Here is a 17,599-nt window from a genome sequence, read left to right as displayed (position 1 = left end):
GAGACTACCTTAGAATACGGCCAGTTCTGGGTTTTGCTGGATAATAAATAGGTCACCTAATGAAGTTTAGTTTACTTTGCAATCCCTGAGACCAGAATAACCCTAATACCTGGACCAGGTATTTTCTAACTTGGCCAGTTCTAGACAGAATGAGATTTATAGTTGAGTACTGGTCCTGAAAAAAATACTCAGGTTTGGCCGGGCATGGTGGCTCATGCCTGTAATCCCAGCACTGTGGGAGGCCAAAGCAGGAGGATTGCTTAAGCCTAGGAGTTCAAGACTAGCCTGGGCAACATAGTGAGACCCTGTCTATACAAAAACATTTTTAAAAATTAGCTGGTCATGGTGGCTCGAGCCTATATTCCAGCTACTTGGGAGGTTGAGGTGGAAGGATCAATCGCTTGAGCTTGGGAGGTTGAGGCTACAGTAAACCATGATCACGCCACCGTACTCCAGCCTGGGTTATAGGGTGAGATTCTGCCTCAAAAAAAAAAAAAACTATCTGCACACACACGCACACACACTCTCTCTCTCTCTCGTTAGGCTTCTTTTAAATATAAGTGGTAATAAACCAATTGAAGAAAACAGTAGAGACAGTTTATCTAATAAAGAATAGCTGTTGTATAAGCTAAAGTAATGCTTATTATTATAACAGATAAACCCTTAACTCTCAGTGAGTTGCTTAACATAGTAAGTTTCTTTCTCACTTAAGTAAAGCCTAAATAGTTGGGACAGTGGTGGAGGAGCCATATTACTTTATTTCATGAAATCATTAGAGACTCAACCTAATATAGGTCTGACATCTTCAATACATGACGTTCCAAGGTCACCATTGTTGTTGACACGTACTTGATAGTAGGAGGGGGTGGAGGATATGAATGGACATGTGGGAGGTTTTTAATTAGTCTGGCCCAGAAATGGGATATATCACTTTTTCCCACATTCCATTGGCCAGAACTCATGTATATGACCCCATCTGGCAACAAGAGTGCTGGGAAACATGGTCAACTGTGTGCCCATGAAGAAAGAAGATGGGTTTGTTGGACAAGTAAGGAGTCTCTATCACAGGGTCCAGTAAGCACACCTCTTTACCTGGCTATTAAAACCCTTGATTGTAGAGACAAAGTCAACAGCTTTGAAGAAAACAAACAACCTTGATTAGCTTATAAATAACCAATATCATTTGACTTTCATTGTTCAGTGGCTCCAGCAGTTCCATCATGTGAAGTACCCTCTTCTGCTCTGAGTGGAACTGTGGTAGAGCTACGATGTCAAGACAAAGAAGGGAATCCAGCTCCTGAATACACGTGGTTTAAGGATGGCATCCGTTTGCTAGAAAATCCCAGACTTGGCTCCCAAAGCACCAACAGCTCATACACAATGAATACAAAAACTGGAACTCTGGTAAGGTCATTTGGAACTCTGGTAAGGTCAAGAATTGACTTGATAACTGTCTTGCATTTGGATAAAAAAAAATTATTAGAACTTAAGATGATGTTGAATAGAGAACGGATACCATTGCTTGCTAAGTGGAGAGAGGCAGGGGCAGCAGAAAAGATGGCAGCACTTGTACCAAGAAGTGATGGAAAGAGCTACTACAGGATATGGGAAGAGAAAACAGAGACTGAGGGAGCTAAGTGTGCAAGGACCAGTAAAAGAGCAAAGGGGCAAAAGCTCCTGAAACAAAGGAGTAAAGGCTGTGTGTTTATCTTTTCAGAATTTAAAAAGATTCTAGAATTGATAATCCTATAAATGATACCAATTAAGATTTTCCTAGACCCTAAGCTACTTCCTGGTAGTAACTCTGGCTCTTTAAAGGAAATGTTTATTATTTGCTGCTGCAGTGAACTCGCTTGTGACTTAGGAAAGTGCATTAACCCTTTTACCAGGGAGGCCTTCATATATATCGGTGGTGTTTCCTAGGAATTAGAAATACCTAGACTACCGGCTATAAACTTCAAAAATTGCGCGGCCGGGCGCAGTGGCTCATGCCTGTAATCCCAGCACTTTGGGAGGCCGAGGCGGGCGGATCACAAGGTCAGGAGATCAAGACCATCCTGGCTAACACGGTGAAACCCTGTCTCTACTAAAAATACAAAAAACTTAGCCGGGCGTGGTGGCGGGCGCCTGCAGTCCCAGCTACTCGGGAGGTTGAGCCAAGAGAATGGCGGAAACCCAGGAGGCGGAGCTTGCAGTGAGCAGAGATCGCGCCACTGCCCTCTAGCCTGGGTGACAGAGCCAGACTCTGTCTCAAAAAGAAAAAAAAAAAAAAAAAATGCCTGCTGCCTTCTTAAGTAACAGTGCCCCCAAAGCCCACTAAGCCTGATTCATGATGATGAATCAGGCAGTTATCTACAGCTGTCTTCTGGCCTGGAAAATTACTAAGTGCAGCCTCAATTTACAACATCGGGCAAATGCATGAAAACTTGCTTGGGGATACCCTGACCATGTGAAAATAGTAACTGTAGTCAATCATGGTAGGATTCCTATATCATTAAATATTTCCATGACTGTAGATCACCAACAATTGACTCTGTGACTTTAGTATCTATTACTTTAGATTGAGTCCAGATATTCTGTTTCCTCTAGTAAAATATTCTTATTGAAAGACTTTCTAGGAATACTGATGACAATCTATAAGCAAGCTCTGTGAAGCTAATTACATTTGAAAAAAGTATTTTACTTTTTCATCTTTGATTATAGGAATAGAAGTGGAAGTTTAAAAAAGGGTTATTAAGCTTGAAGCTTTTTAAAAAAAATTCAGTCAATGTAATATTCTATGTCAGTATAAAATTGTCTGCCTTCCAGCAATGCAGAATCACTATGGCAGCCATTAGCAAAAAAAACTTAAAGGCGTGGTGATAATAACAATTTTAATAATTTTTTTAATGGTTTTGAGACAGAGTCTCGCTCTATTGCCCCGGCTGGAGTGCATTGATGCAGTCTTGGCTCACTGCAACCTCTGCCTCCTAGGTTCAAGCAATTCTCCTGCCTCAGCCTCCAGAGTAGCTGGGACTACAAGCACCTGCCACCATGCCTGGCAAATTTTTGTATATTTAGTAGAGACGGGGTTTCTCCATGTTGGCCAGGCTGGTCTCGCGCTCCTCACCTCAAGTGATCTGCTCGCCTTGGCCTCCCAAGGTGCTGGGATTACAGCTGTGAGTCACCGTACCCAGCCAATTTTAATGAATTTTGAAAGGAGGATATAATGCTTCATTCCTTTCATCTACAAGTGCACAATAACATTTACAAACTAGATCTTCTGATAAACAAAAAAGCAAATTGCTAAAGTGGCTGAATAATAAAGCCTATTGGATGCAGTTACTTCTTAAGCACGGCCACGCTCTGGCCTCTCAGCAGTCAGCAGGCGCAGTCAGCAGGTCTGAGTGATTTTACACTGAGCAATTGGGCAGAAAATCCTGCTGTCACACTTTGCTATATTTACTTTTCAAATTTATTTTTTCTCAGGGCAGTTGGTAAAAGCCCCAAGGCAAGTCTGAAAGGATAGATTCACTTTCCTCAGCTAACCTCAACCCTTGAAATAGCTTGTGATGTCAAAGGAATGCACCTGGGTTGAACTAGGATGGGTTCTTACGTGAGAAATGAACAACAAAGACTCCAGTGTATGGAAGCCAATGACTTCCTTTTAATTACCAGCTATAATATGCTGGAAGATCATTTTGGGTTTTAGTCTAACATATTATTTATATGTAACCTTGGCCCTGAGTTCATGGTGAATATTCTAAAAGCATTCTGGCTTTGAGGAGAGTGACAGATGATTCCATAGGGTGGAAAATAAAAAAAAGAAAAACAGGAAAACTTTCTCTCCCTCCATTTAGGAGGATCTAAGACAATGACCCTTCAAGGTGACCAGGATTACACTCCCTTTCTTCCCTCCCTCCAGCCCTTTCTTCTTTCCTTCCTTCCTTTCTCCCTCTCTCCCTCCCTCTCTTCCTTCCTTTCTCCCTCTCTCCCTCTCTTTCTTCCTTTCTCCCTCCCTCCCTCCCTATCTTCTTTCTTTTATCCTCTTCTTCCTTTTTGTCTGCCTTCATTCCTTCCAAATATCCTCCAAGGGGATAAAACTACTGATAAAAATAACAAAGTCTATTATATCAGTCTTAGCTTTTGGTTGCTTTGACAGGAATGGGAAGGAGCAAGGGCTGGCTTTTCTTTTCAAATTAAAAAAAATTCTAGAACTGATAGAATCCACAATCCTATAAACCGATACCAATTAAGATTTTCCTAGGCTCTAAGCTACTTCCTGGTAGTAACTGGCTCTTTAAAGGAAGTGTTTATTGTTGGCTGCTGCAGTGAATTCGCTTGTGACTTAGGAAAGTGCATTAGCCCTTTTACCAGGGAGGCCTGCCCTTCATTTATAAATGATGTTTCCTAGGAATTAGAAATACCTAGACTACTTAATACTACCATGTGTTATTAACTTTAAAAAATGCTCACTGCCTTCCTCACTGTACTGCTTTCACGGTTAAAAAAAAAAAAAGGAACTTCCCTGTATGTATTTTATCTTTGTTCTTCTCACCAAATTAAGCAAAAGTCTAGCTTAAACTCCTTGAAGTCATGGTAGATTTTTAAATTCATAGTAAAGACAGAAAGTCCCAAATTTTTAAAAAGGAAAGACAAACTTAATGCTAAAATTTGAGGGACAGGTTTATTTAAAAAGTCTACTTATAGATCTATGGCTTAAAAATATATTTTTGCATCCACAAATAGCAATTTAATACTGTTTCCAAACTGGACACTGGAGAATATTCCTGTGAAGCCCGCAATTCTGTTGGATATCGCAGGTGTCCTGGGAAACGAATGCAAGTAGGTAAGCATGAAATACTGGGAGGAACAAATGGTTTGCAATTAGACTGTGAAGTACAGCATTTGGGGGTACAAGGAGCAAGGAGCAGGAAATGTCTGAGTGACTTGAAGAATAAACAGGAGAGAAAGATTAAAATTAACTTGATATGGTGTGTTGCAAAGAAGCAAAGATGCTGTTTTTAAGCCATCTCCCAAATAAGCCAAAAATACTTAGTATTGTATTTAACAACTTTTTTTAGTTTTTTAAATAATCGTTTTTAAAATACATTCTTCTAAGTAATCTTTCTCTCAAATAAAAGCTAAGTATCTTGTAGTCTAAATTGTTGAAGGTCCAGAAGTTTGAATTTCTGATATTTTTAAAATTCAGGAATGTATATCAGTGATATTATCCACCAAATTAATTCAGGTGTTGACATTTATAGTCAACGTAGCAGTTATTTAAGTAATCAGAAAGTATCCCTTTCAATGCTGCTTTGAAATTATCATTTAAAAAAAATTCATCACAACATGTTTAAAAATTAAGGCATTATTTTCTTAGTTTCATTTATTAACATACGTCCTCATGGGTTTTTTTTTGTTGTTGTTTTGTTTTTGTTTTTGCTTTTTTGAGACAGGGTCTTTGTCTGTTGCCCAGGCTGGAGGGCAGTGTCGCGATCTCGGCTCACTGCAACCTCTGCCTCCCAGGTTCAAGCAATTCTCCTGTCTCAGCCTCCCAAGTAGCTGGGATTACAGGCATGCCCACTGCACCCAGCTAATTTTGGTATTTTTAGTAGAGACAGGGTTTCACCATGTTGGTCAGGCTGGTCTCGAACTCCTGATCTCAGGTGATCTGCCCACCTCAGCCTCCCAAAGTGCTGGGATTACAGGTGTGAGCCGCCGTACCCGGCCTGTCCTCATGGTTTTTACCATTACCTTGTCTACCAGCACTATTTCTGTTTATTTTTCCTTCCATTTAAATGGTCCTGTTGAATTTAAACGTCTACCTTTGCCTTCTCTGAAGGAATCATATCCGGGAAGTCATGGTTTTGATGTATTAGTTACTTTTTCTTAGCACACAATAAATACATAACGAATACAATTTAAATGTTTGTTTCTCCACTAGGACCACTTTAATTTGAATACGATTCTCACATATCTACTCTTTCTAAGTACAAGTTAGCTTAAAAGTTAAAATTAATTTGTTTAATGCTTATCCATTGATCCGAGGTGTTTTGTGTCCTTGGTTGGGACTTACATCTTTTGAAATACATACAAATTCATAAATTCATTTTTTTGGTTTTCTTTGTGAATTATAACTATATTCACATGTAACCAAAATTAGAATATGTTAACTGTCCTAAAGAAATTTTTTCAAAGTGCAGAAAGTAAAGCATGGATTTGTTGGTTGTTTATGGCTGCCTCCCTATAGAACTGCAGCAGACTCCACTCACACTGAGCCTTTCAGCAGTTTAGTTCCTTTTCTTTCAGTCAGAAAAATGGTACCTTCCTTTTATAGAGAATTTTTTTCAAAAAAAAAAAAACCACAAAATATTTTCATACTTAATGTTACATTTTCTCTTCACTGAGGCATAATATGGCTGTACGACTTGCTCAACATCACGGAAAATGGTGAACAGGATGTAAGAAGTTAACTTACTCCTTATCTATTACTCTTCTGTCTCCCATTTCATTGAAGAAAAATAACATAAAATTCATACTACAACTCAGCACTTACAGAACAAGACAATTTTTTGTCAGTATTTTCTTTTAGGGTGAATCCTTCCTTCATAGATGTCAAATTCATTGGCAAACTACAAGACAGTTTTTTTTTTGTTAGATAATAGCCCTTACTTTGAATGCTTCATAGATGTCAGATTTAATGACCACTACAAAGTAAATAGAAGGCACACTTTGGTTCTCAGGAATTTCACTTATTGATTTGACTTTGCCTAAGATTATGATTACTGTAGATTTTTTTCTCTCTGCTCTTTTTAATCCAAGTAAATAAAAAGCTGAATCTTACTGACCTCTCAATACCCAAGCAAACTGAGTTTATACCAAGCAATAATTAATGTTTTCTACTCTAGTCAAATTACTTAATCTTTCAAGAGATTTATCAAGTTTTCTTTTTTTAAAATATCAATTAATATTTTGGAGGTATTTAAGAAAATTAATAACACACTTGGCATTAGGAAAGAAGTTCGAGACCAGAAGGTTTTATGATAAACAGATTCACTTAAACAGTATCTCTAAAAAGTTCATTTCCAAAATGTACATTGCTTTAAAATATTTAAGTTATTTTTGAGAAAATGCTACATCATATTTTCTCTAGGTTATTTAATCATAGGCTAATTAAAACTTGCTTTGTAAAATGGGAACTCTTTGAAGAATTGCTCCTTTAATAAATACATGGGAAGTATCTAAATGGCAGAAGAGTGTGGCTCATAAAATCCTCATGGACAAGATGGAGAAATATGGTCCAAACAATGTTTTGGTGGATCCACACATAGTTGAATCCCATGCTCAGAGAATGTTAATAAATTGTGTTGTATGGCAGGAGGTGTCTACTAGCCTGTTACATATTTCTTTCCTAAACAAATCCATATTCATCATGTTATTAATGACTTGAATTAGAGTATTTTTAATAAAATTCTCAATTTGCAGAAATGTTAAGCTTGGAAGGTTAATAATGTAATTATTAGGCAACAGAATCAATCTGAGAAGAAGAAAAAAACCTCACAGTACTTATTTCCAAACTTGGGTTCAAAAAATCCAGTTGCATTACATTAGAGGACGGATGCCTTAACAGCCATAGGAAAAGCCTCAGAGAATTTAATTCATTTTTCATAAATGGGATGACAGTTTAGTTGCATATATGTATATGGCTGTGTATGTGTGTATACACACATACACACACATCCCCATATAATTCAAGAAGGAACGTATTTCTTACACTTAGTTTTACAGAATAACAATGACATGTGCTTTTTTTTAAGAGAGTCTCGCTCTGTCACCCAGACTGGAGAGAAGTAGTGCAATCATAGTTCACTATAATCTCAAACTCCTAGGCTCAAGTGATCCTCCAGCCTCAGCCTCCTGAGTAGCTGGGACTCCAGGAATGCACCACCATACCTGGATAATTTTTTTTATTTTTTTATTTTTTAGAGATGGATTCTTGCTATGTTGCCTAGGCTGGTCTCAAATTCCTAGCCTCAAGCAGTCCTCCCACCTCAGCCTCCTGAGTAGCTGGGATTACAGGCATGAGCCAACGTGCCCGGCACCACATGCTTTCTTTGATGTTGAGTTTTTGATTATTTGTGAAACTGACATAGATGATGATGTAGAAGAATTTTAAGTAAGATGTAGGGTAGGGAGTGGCAGTAGAATACTTGAACTCATTGAACTTCAAAGATTGCTTCCAGTCTTTTAATCCTGTGAATTATTACACATCTCCAAATGAATGCAAAAGAATACATTTTATTTTTTAATCTGAGAAGTTTTTAAAATTTAGTATTTTTCCAAAGCTTAAGTTCTGTTAATATTTTTAATCAATTTTGAACTATGTCTTAGAATTGAGTTAGTTGAACAGGCTTCACAATCATTAAAGTATGCTTTATGATATAGCTGCAAAGGGGACCTTTTTTTGAAACTTTTCGATTTAATGACTGCATTTGTCCGTGTAATCCACATATACGTATGCATAATTTATTTTGCATTCCAGATGATCTCAACATAAGTGGCATCATAGCAGCCGTAGTAGTTGTGGCTTTAGTGATTTCCGTTTGTGGCCTTGGTGTGTGCTATGCTCAGAGGAAAGGCTACTTTTCAAGTAAGTGAATTTCACCCTTCTTTGGCAGATAACTTTGTATGGCTATGGAGTTTATTTATGAGATACTGTTTCTCCTAGAAAGTTGCTTTTTTGTTTTGTTTTGTTTTGTTTGTTTGTTTTTCAGACAGAGTCTTGCTCTGTCGCCCAGGCTGGAGTGCAATGGTGGCAAAATCTCCACTCAATACAACCTCCACCTCCCAGGTTCAAGTGATTCTCATGTCTCAGCCTCCCAAATAGCTGGGATTACAAGTGTGCACCAACACACCCAGCTCATTTTTGTATTTTTAGTACAGATGGGGTTTCGCTATGTTGGCCAGGCTGGTCTCGAACTCCTGGCCTCAAGTGATCTGCCCGCCTTGGCCTTCCAAAATGCTGGGATTACAGGCGTGAGCTATTGTGCCTGGCCCTCTCCTAGCAAGTTCTAACAAACTCTGGAGAATATTGTTCATTTATTTTCTGCTATAGAAAATGCTCAGGATGACATGCAGGTGGCTTATGAAACACCTTGGCAAACCTAGGGAGAAAAGGCAGAACTGCCTAGTTGCACATTTCAGGGAGCACCACAGAATATGCAAGAGGCATCCTTGGAGTGGTGCAGCGCAGCGAGACAGAGATATTCAATGTGAACGGATATTCATAGTATCTTTGCCTGTCTTTAAGATCTTTTTTTTTTTTTTTTTTGAGATGGAGTCTCACTCTGTCGCCCAGGCTGGAGGGCAGTGGCGCAATTTTGGCTTACTGCAAGCTCCACCTCCCAGGTTCACACCATTCTCCTGCCTCAGCCTCCCGAGTAGCTGGGACTACAGGCACCTGCCACCACACCTGGCTAATTTTTGTATTTTTAGTAGAGACGGGGTTTCATCGTGTTAGCCAGGATGGTCTCAATCTCCTGACCTCGTGATCCGCCCGCCTCGGCCTCCCAAAGTGCTGGGATAACAGGTGTGAGCCACCGCACCCGGCCAAGATCTTTTTATTTTAAGTTAGGAATTGTATATCTCAAGATATAAGTTGATTTCAAATTTTTTAAGAAATTTCATTGAAATAAATAAGTGAAATATTTCTTCAGTGTAGAAAAGTGAAATGTTGAATGTTAAATTTAGGACAACTGTATTTAGAAGAGAATTGTTCAGCTGGGTGTGGTGGCTCACGCCTGTAATCCTACCACTTTGGGAGGCTGAGGCGGGCGGATCACTTGAGGTCAGGAGTTCAAGACCAGCCTGGCCAACGTGGCGAAACCCCGTCTCTACTAAAAATACAAAAATTAGCCAACAGTGGTGGCGTGCACCTGTAGTCCCAGCTACTGAGGAGGCTGAAGCAGAAGGATAACTTGAACCTGGGAGGTGGAGGTTTCAGTGAGCCAAGATCATGTCACTCCACTCCAGCCTGGGTGACAGAGCAAGACTCCATCTCAAAAAAACAACAAAAAAGAGAATTGTTCAGTCAAAACTAGAAACCTATTGTATTTATGAGAGCTACTTCTGTACACAGTTTTGAATTCTTCAAATTTAGACCTCTTGTAACTTCACATCTCCATTTGATAATGCAATAGGTTTGAGGTAAATGGGTGAGATTTAAAAATGTTTTATTCTCGATGCATTTCTTCACTCCCTCTTTAATATTATTGGAGAGCTCAGAAGCTGCAGCATTCTATCAGGTCCACTGGCAATAGTGTATAAAATTTTTAATTGAATTATAAATTTATAGCATATACAATTCTAGACACATTGTTTTACAGCAAACATTAATTTTGGAATTTAGATTTTTAAAACCATTTTTTTTTTTTTTTTGAGACAGGGTCTCACTCTGTCACCCATGCTGAGTGCAGTGGTGTGATCACGGCTCACTGCAGCCTTGACTTTCCGGGCTCAAGCAGTCCTCCCACCTCAGCCTTCTCAAGTAGCTGGGACTACAGGCACATACCACCACGCCTGGCTAATTTTCTTCTATTTTTTGTGGAGGCAGGTTCTTGCTCTGTTGTTCAGGCTGGTATTGAACTCCTGGGATCAAGCAATCTTCCCATCCCAACCTCCCAAAATGCTAGGATTACAGGTGTGAGCCACCACTCCTGGTCTTAAAATATATATTTTATGCCAAAACAAAACTTAAATATAAAATGTGTTCCTAATAATACGTACAACTAGGTATTATGTCTCATAAAATGTTTCCGTGGACATGGATTCAAAGAGATGCCCTATAATTAAGAATAACTGGCCTGGGTGTGGTGGCTCACACTTGCATTCCCAACACTTTGGGAGGCCGAGGCAGGAGGATCACTTGAGTCCAGGACTTCAAGACCAGCCTGGGAAACATAGGGAGACCCTTTCTTTACAAAAAATAAAAAATAAGCCAGGCATAGTTGCACACACCTTTAGTCCCAGCTACTCAGGAGGCTAAAGTAGGAGGATCGCTTGAGCGCAGAAGGTCGAGGCTGCAGTGAGTTGTAATCTCACCACTGCACTCCAAGCTGGATAACAGAGCAAGACACTGACCAAACAAACAAAAAGAGCAGCTCTGTCAATTAATACTTGTTCAGTGCTTCAATTTAGCCCACTGTAATGTAACTTTATGAATTGAATCCAGCTGTGTCCCCCTGCTGGTCATCAGTGAAAGTACAGACAAATAAGATTTTCAAAACTCTTGTCATCTTTATCTATACCCTAAAATAATACTGGTCTGAGTTTTTTAATGAGGAGTTAGTAAAAAAATTTTCATAAAATACTGAATTAATTAAAAGTTGACTTGAATATTAGGAGTTCGTTACCTAAGAATGTTACTCTCATTTTCATCTAGCAGAAAAATCTATCCAAGAGAAGCATATTCTTGAATATATGTTTAGGACAGAGGTTGGCAGACTATCTGTGGACCAAATCTGCCCTCCCCGCCTATTTTTCTATGGCCTATGAACAAAAATGGCTTTACAGATGAACATTTACAATCTATTTGATGATAGGGACTACTGACTTTGAACCCCAATTAAGAGAAATGTTATCTTCCCCAAAAGATTTCCATTTCTCTAACTAGTAGGCCTGTTTTTCAAGACTTTTATTATTATTATTATTATTATATTTTTATTTTATCCATAAAAATGTTTGGAAATTTGTTTGCTCTCTCGTTACTTAAGTACCTATATAGTATTGTCTTGGCCCCAAAGCCTAAAATGGTTGCTGTATGGCTCTTTACCGAAAAAGTTTGCCAACTCTTAATTTAGAAGGTATAAATGTCAGCAAGTGAAGATTAAAATTAATAAAAATAAATTCAACCCAAACTCATTTTTATATGAATCTGTATCATGCCATAATAACCCTTGCATTAATGATATATACTTATTCTTTTGTAGAAGAAACCTCCTTCCAGTAAGTATACTTTCCTACAATGCATGTCTTTCTCCTATGTCAACTAATTTTCTATTAATCATCTATTTAAAGTCAAAAGAGAGAAGTTGGGTTATTTGTGTAGGTTTACTCTCCCAAGAAGTTACTCAAGTTTATCAAGAAATACATCTGTATTAGGCTGTTCTTGCATTGCTTTAAGAAAATACCCGGGACTGGGTAGTTTATTTTAAAAAGAGGTTTAATTGGCTCAGGGTTCTGCAAGCTGTACAATCCTGGCACCAACACTGCTTGGCTTTTGGGGAGGCCTCAGGAGGCTTTTACTCATGGCTGAAGGCAAAGCGGGAGCAGGCACGTCACATGGCAAAAGCAGGAGCAAGGTTGGGGAGGTGCCACATACTTTTAAACAACCAGATCTCAAGAAAACTCAGTCACTATTCTGAGGACAGCATCAAGGGGGCGGTACTAAACCATTCATGAGAAATCCGCCCCCATGATCTAATCAGCTCTGACAAGCCCCACCTCCAACGATGGGGATTACAATTCAACATAAGATTTGGACGAGGCAAATATCCAGACTCTATGAACATCCCACTTCACACTTCATACCTACTTGTAAATGACAGTACAGAGAGAATGATTACCCAGACAAGAAATATGGTCACTAATTGGATTTCATAGGCATTTCCATGAACTAATTACAAAAAACATATTTACTGTATTCTGCTAAATTGAAAATTTTCAAATAAAATTTTAGTTATTTTTTATATTAATTGAATACCAATTTTGTGCCTAACACTGTTCTAAGGACTGGGGATACAGCAGTGAACAAAACAGGCCAAAAACCCCACAAAACTCTGCCTTATGGAGCTTACATTCTAGTAGAGAAAGGCAGAAAATAAACAGTTAATACTATATAGTATATCAGATAGGGATATTATGGAGAAAAATAAAACAAATAAGATAATATACAATACAAAGGGTAGGAGTGGAGATTCTAATTTCAAATAGGGTGGTCAGAAAGGATCTCACTAATAAGTGATTTTTGAGAAAGACCTGAAGAGGGTGAGGAAGCAAGTTGTGCAAATAACCATGAGAAGAGCGTTCAGGCAGAGGGGAGAGAGCAAATTGAAAGATCCTGAGGCCAGGCAAGCCTAGAGTATCTGAGGGATGTCAGCGGGACCAGGGTGGCTGGAACAGAGTGAGAGAAACAGAGATGAGTGTACAAAAGTAGCAGTGGGGGCATATTGTATGGAGTCCCTTTTACGCAGTTGTGAGGAGTCTGACTTTGGTCTGAGTAAGACAGAAAGTCACTGGAGGGCTTTAAGCAGAGGAGTGGTGTCATCTTAATTTTTCAAAACTCACACTGGCTTCTCTGTTAAGAATAAACTATGAGATGACAAAAGGTGGAAGCAGGGAGATCAGGTAGCAAACTACCACACTAAGTAAGGCAAGAGAAAATGGCGGCTGGTACCAAAGCAGTGTTGGGAGATGCTGAGAAGTGACAGTGTTTTGGATATCATGTTTTAATAACTTGATGATCTGTTGGATGTGGGCTGTGAGAGAAACAGAGAAATTGAAGATGGCTTCAAGATTATGAGAAGGATGGAATTACCATTTACGGAAGTGTGGAAGATTTTAAGAGGAGAGAGTTTGGGAGTGGTGATGGGGATAAGTGGAGAGGTTGGAGTGTTTGGAATTTTAATATTTGATATGTTTATTTGATTCCAAGTAGAGGTAATCAGTAACTGAATATTCAAAATCTAGAGTTTGGGGAAATAACTGGAAATAGAATTGTAGGAGTCATTGGTACATGAAATATGGATGAGCTCCCCAAAGCCCTGTAGTTTGTGTGTACTTGTTTTATGACTGTCCTTCTTGTATGTATGGATGTGGCAGATCCAACTTTGGCTCTATGGGCGTAGAGAGAAGGTGGATGACAAACTATCTGAGGCCATGGCAGCTGGGAGTGGAGAAGCTATACTGAAGCCATGGCTTCAGACAGTTTGTCATCTCTTAATTCCTTTGAAGAATCAGCTGCTGTTGACTTCCTGTTCCCAGATTTCTGGTTCAATCCTGGTCTCTCAGTCTTGTAAGATCCTAATACAAGTCTAGGTTGAAATTCAAATTATCAAGAACTAGCAGTAATAAAGCTAGTGAGTTCAGAAGGGCAGGGTAGCCTGAAAGTGTTGCTACTTCCCACCCCTAACCTCCAGGTGATTGTGAGGACTTCTGCTTTTATTGAGTGACATGAAAAGTAATTGGAAGGTTTTGAACAGAGGGGAGACATCATCTTACTAAGTGGGAAGGGTGACATAGCTGCAGTGAGGGAGGTTATTCTTCCATCAGTATCTCAGCAAATCAAGTAGTAATCTGGTGGGGAGTAACTTCATTCCTAGACATATGCCCTCACATTCATTAAATCTGTGGCCTTCAAAATATGTTGAATGATGAAATGGATGACTGGAACCCTAGTCACCATGTAAAACTTTTTCCATGGAAAAATAAATAAATTTTGAGATTATAATAGTCAAGCTTTCAAAATGTTAAATGTTAATATATTAAATTAAAAGTTAGTAAGTCTCTGGTTTGTGTATTCCACAAAAATCTTTAGTATACTAGCCACAAGCTACATTTACATGCACAAGGCTTCACAAACACTGATGTTTTGTTGCATGACTTTCTCTGTGAATATTGTTTGTAAATATAAGAAATTCAGTAAGAATTGTCTCTTTTTTTCTACCTAAGATATATGTTCATGTTCTTGCTGAGAAAATGTATGGAAGTAAAATTAACTAAAAGAGCATATGTGTTCCAGATTGGAAGTGATAATGTAGTAAACATTGTCTTTTATATTCCACAAACAGGAAGAGTAATTCTTCATCTAAAGCCACGACAATGAGTGAAAATGTGAGTATCTTTAAAGCATATTTATAGAATGAATATGTTTGGGGAATAGGGCAGGGAAATGAAGTAATTATATGGACTTTGTGAATTTTCACTTTTAATACACTTCGCACCATTGTCTATCACTGGTGTTTAAAAGGAGCTAAGTAGATGTTAGCTTCCGTACCCTGTCTAGGATGGCATGATAAAGATACCTGGCATTTCCAATTGCAGAAGTGATCTTTAATCATATCATTATTTGTTTCATGGTATTTTCTATAATTACTCTGCCTTCTTAGTATCACTAGGTCTGGCATTATCAGCTCTCTTTGACAGATGAGTAAATTAAAACACAGGTTCTTACAGGATAACAGTGGTGGAGCTGGGACCCAGGCCCTTTTCTTCCCTGTAGCATGACCAAGCAGAGTGGTTCCAGCAGAGCTGTGGTTCTAGGACCCACCTTTGGTTATGTGAAGCACTTGGAACATTTCAGGGCTACACAATGTCTTAGTCATTTGGGCTGCTATAACAAAAATACCATACACTGGGTAATTTACAAACAACAAATTTATTTTCAGTTTTGGCGGCCAGGAAGTCCACAATCAAGGCGCCAGTAGATTCAGTGTCTAGTGAGAGCCTGTTCCTCATAGATGGAGCCTTCCTGCTGTGTCCTCATATAGTAGCAGGAGCAAAACAAGCACCTTCTGGCCTCTTTGGTAAGGGCACTAGCTCCATTCATGAAGGTCCTGCTTCATCACCTAATCACCTCCTAAAGGCCCCACCTCTTAATATTATTGCATTAGGGATTAGGTTTCAACATACGAATTTTGGGTGACACAAACATTCAGACCAGAGCACAGAATATCCTGTTATAATTGAAAGGAACATTTCAGAAGTGTTTGAAAAGACGCAGTAATTACCTAACTCAGAGGGTTTAAGGAACATAATTTAGACATTCGGACTCTTTGTAAACACTACATTGACGCAGCAAATACCATCGTTACTCAGATTTTGTAGCTCTTTGGATGGATATTCAGCCTTCTGGATGATTTTCTCAGGAATATAGTGGGTTGGGGTGGGGGGAGTTCCTATGGTTTTAGAGGCCTAAGTCGTTTCTTAAGAAACAAAGCATGGATTCTCAGAAACGCTTTACTCATCTATGGCAGGAAGTCTCTCAGATTTCTTCTCAGTAGAATCTGGGGGGTGGGGGTGGGGGAGCCTGGACATCAGTATTTTAAGTGCTTACCCACTTTTCTGTAAAAATTTGATTTTTAAAAATTGTTCCAGAAACTATTACAGAATTCACCTTATTTTGTGGTTTACTACACTGAAAGCGTACTGATGTTTAATTAGGGGACAAGAAACTTTTTTCCTACCATTTTTGTGCCTACAATTTATGGAACGTCTTTGTTCCTGCAATTTACAGAAAATACTCTTGGAGTGTGGAATCGAATACTCCCATCCCTCCAAACAGCATGAAGCACATTGTGGCTAAACTGAATGAACAAAAGTCATTTATTTTTTCTTTGCCTTCCTCTCAGTTGCCCTCATCAGCTAAGAGCTAGAGTTCCCTTCAGTTCTCTTGTGCCCTACCACAGGGTTTCTCAACCTCAGCACTACTGATATTTTGGGCCACATCACTCTTTGGTGTAAGGTGCTGTCCTGTACATCATAGGATGCGTAGCAACAGGCCTGCCCTCCAACACCAGATGCCGGGGCATCTTCCTAACAGGATTTATCTGCCTCTGCCTTCCAGTCCTACCTCTTCACTCTCTAGGCAAAGCTTCAGAGTACCTTGTCTGCTAGGAGTTAGTTAATTAATTCTCCATAAAACAAGTTTAATTAAATATCTACTGGTTTGGCCAGGTGCAGTGGCTCACACCTGTAATCCCAGCACTTTGGAAGGCCACGGCGGGTGGATCACGAGGTCAGGAGTTCTAGACCAGTCTGGCCAATATGGTGAAACCCTGTCTCTACTAAAATACAAAAATTAGCTGGGCATGGTGGCGTGTGCCTGTAGTTCCAGCTGCTTGGGAGACAGGAGAATCACTTGAACCCGGGAGGCGGAGGTTGCAGTGAGCTGAGATCAAGCCACTGCACTCCAGCCTGGGTAACAGAGCAAGACTCCATCTCAAAAAATAAAAATAAATAAATAAATAAATACTGGTTTTTACCTGTAAGATTCTTACAATAAATACAGCTTGATATTCATAAGATTTATGTTTCTTTAAATATGAATTAATATATTTAAACTTGTTTTTTCTTTTCCTAGGATTTCAAGCACACAAAATCCTTTATAATTTAAAGACTCCACTTTTGAGATACACCAAAGCCACCGTTGTTACACAAGTTATTAAACTATTATAAAACTCTGCTTTGTCTGACATTTGCAAAGAGGTACACGAGGAAATGGAATTGGTATTTCATTTTAATTTTCATGACTACTAACTCACCTGAACTTGTTATTTTAAACAAATAGTTCTGTCCACACCTAAAATACAATCTGGCTTCTTGTGTCTGGACTAAGTTAAAAGAATCAAAATACTTTGTAATGTTCTGGGCTTTGGGAAATGTTAACCACCTCCTAACTAACTTCTAGAGAACGTTACTAAAATGTAACATACTGATTGTGAAGTTAATCTACAGGTCATGAAAATATAAATCAGACTCTGCGCAAGAGTCTGATGTAGGGGGTCCACCAAATACTCTGACAGATGCAAAAGGAACCTCTGGTCTCATTTCTGCCAGAATC

General features: G+C 39.0%; 1 protein-coding gene across 3 annotated transcripts in view; it reads left to right on the top strand.

Annotated features, from left to right (window-relative positions):
* JAM2 (junctional adhesion molecule 2) overlaps nucleotides 1-17,220 on the top strand; it is a 74,282-nt gene extending 57,062 nt beyond the window's left edge. Inside the window, exons 5-10 of one of the 3 annotated variants that reach the window (XM_058427521.1) lie at nucleotides 1,202-1,404; nucleotides 4,729-4,828; nucleotides 8,525-8,632; nucleotides 11,970-11,989; nucleotides 14,833-14,871; nucleotides 17,120-17,220. In XM_058427521.1, the coding sequence (XP_058283504.1) occupies nucleotides 1,202-1,404; nucleotides 4,729-4,828; nucleotides 8,525-8,632; nucleotides 11,970-11,989 (431 nt within the window). In that variant the 3' untranslated portion in view covers nucleotides 14,833-14,871; nucleotides 17,120-17,220. Of the gene's footprint in view, nucleotides 1-1,201; nucleotides 1,405-4,728; nucleotides 4,829-8,524; nucleotides 8,637-11,969; nucleotides 11,990-14,828; nucleotides 14,872-16,713; nucleotides 17,062-17,119 lie in introns of those variants that run through there. The other 2 variants (XM_058427524.1, XM_058427522.1) reach the window with 2 other exon arrangements.
* The last annotated feature ends 379 nt before the right edge of the window (nucleotides 17,221-17,599 follow it).

The sequence above is a fragment of the Hylobates moloch genome, unplaced genomic scaffold (assembly GCF_009828535.3).
Source record: "Hylobates moloch isolate HMO894 unplaced genomic scaffold, HMol_V3 SCAFFOLD_14, whole genome shotgun sequence".
NCBI lineage: Eukaryota > Metazoa > Chordata > Mammalia > Primates > Hylobatidae > Hylobates > Hylobates moloch.
The sequence above is the reverse complement of the archived record's forward strand: the minus strand, read 5'-3'. Positions and strand labels throughout refer to the sequence as shown.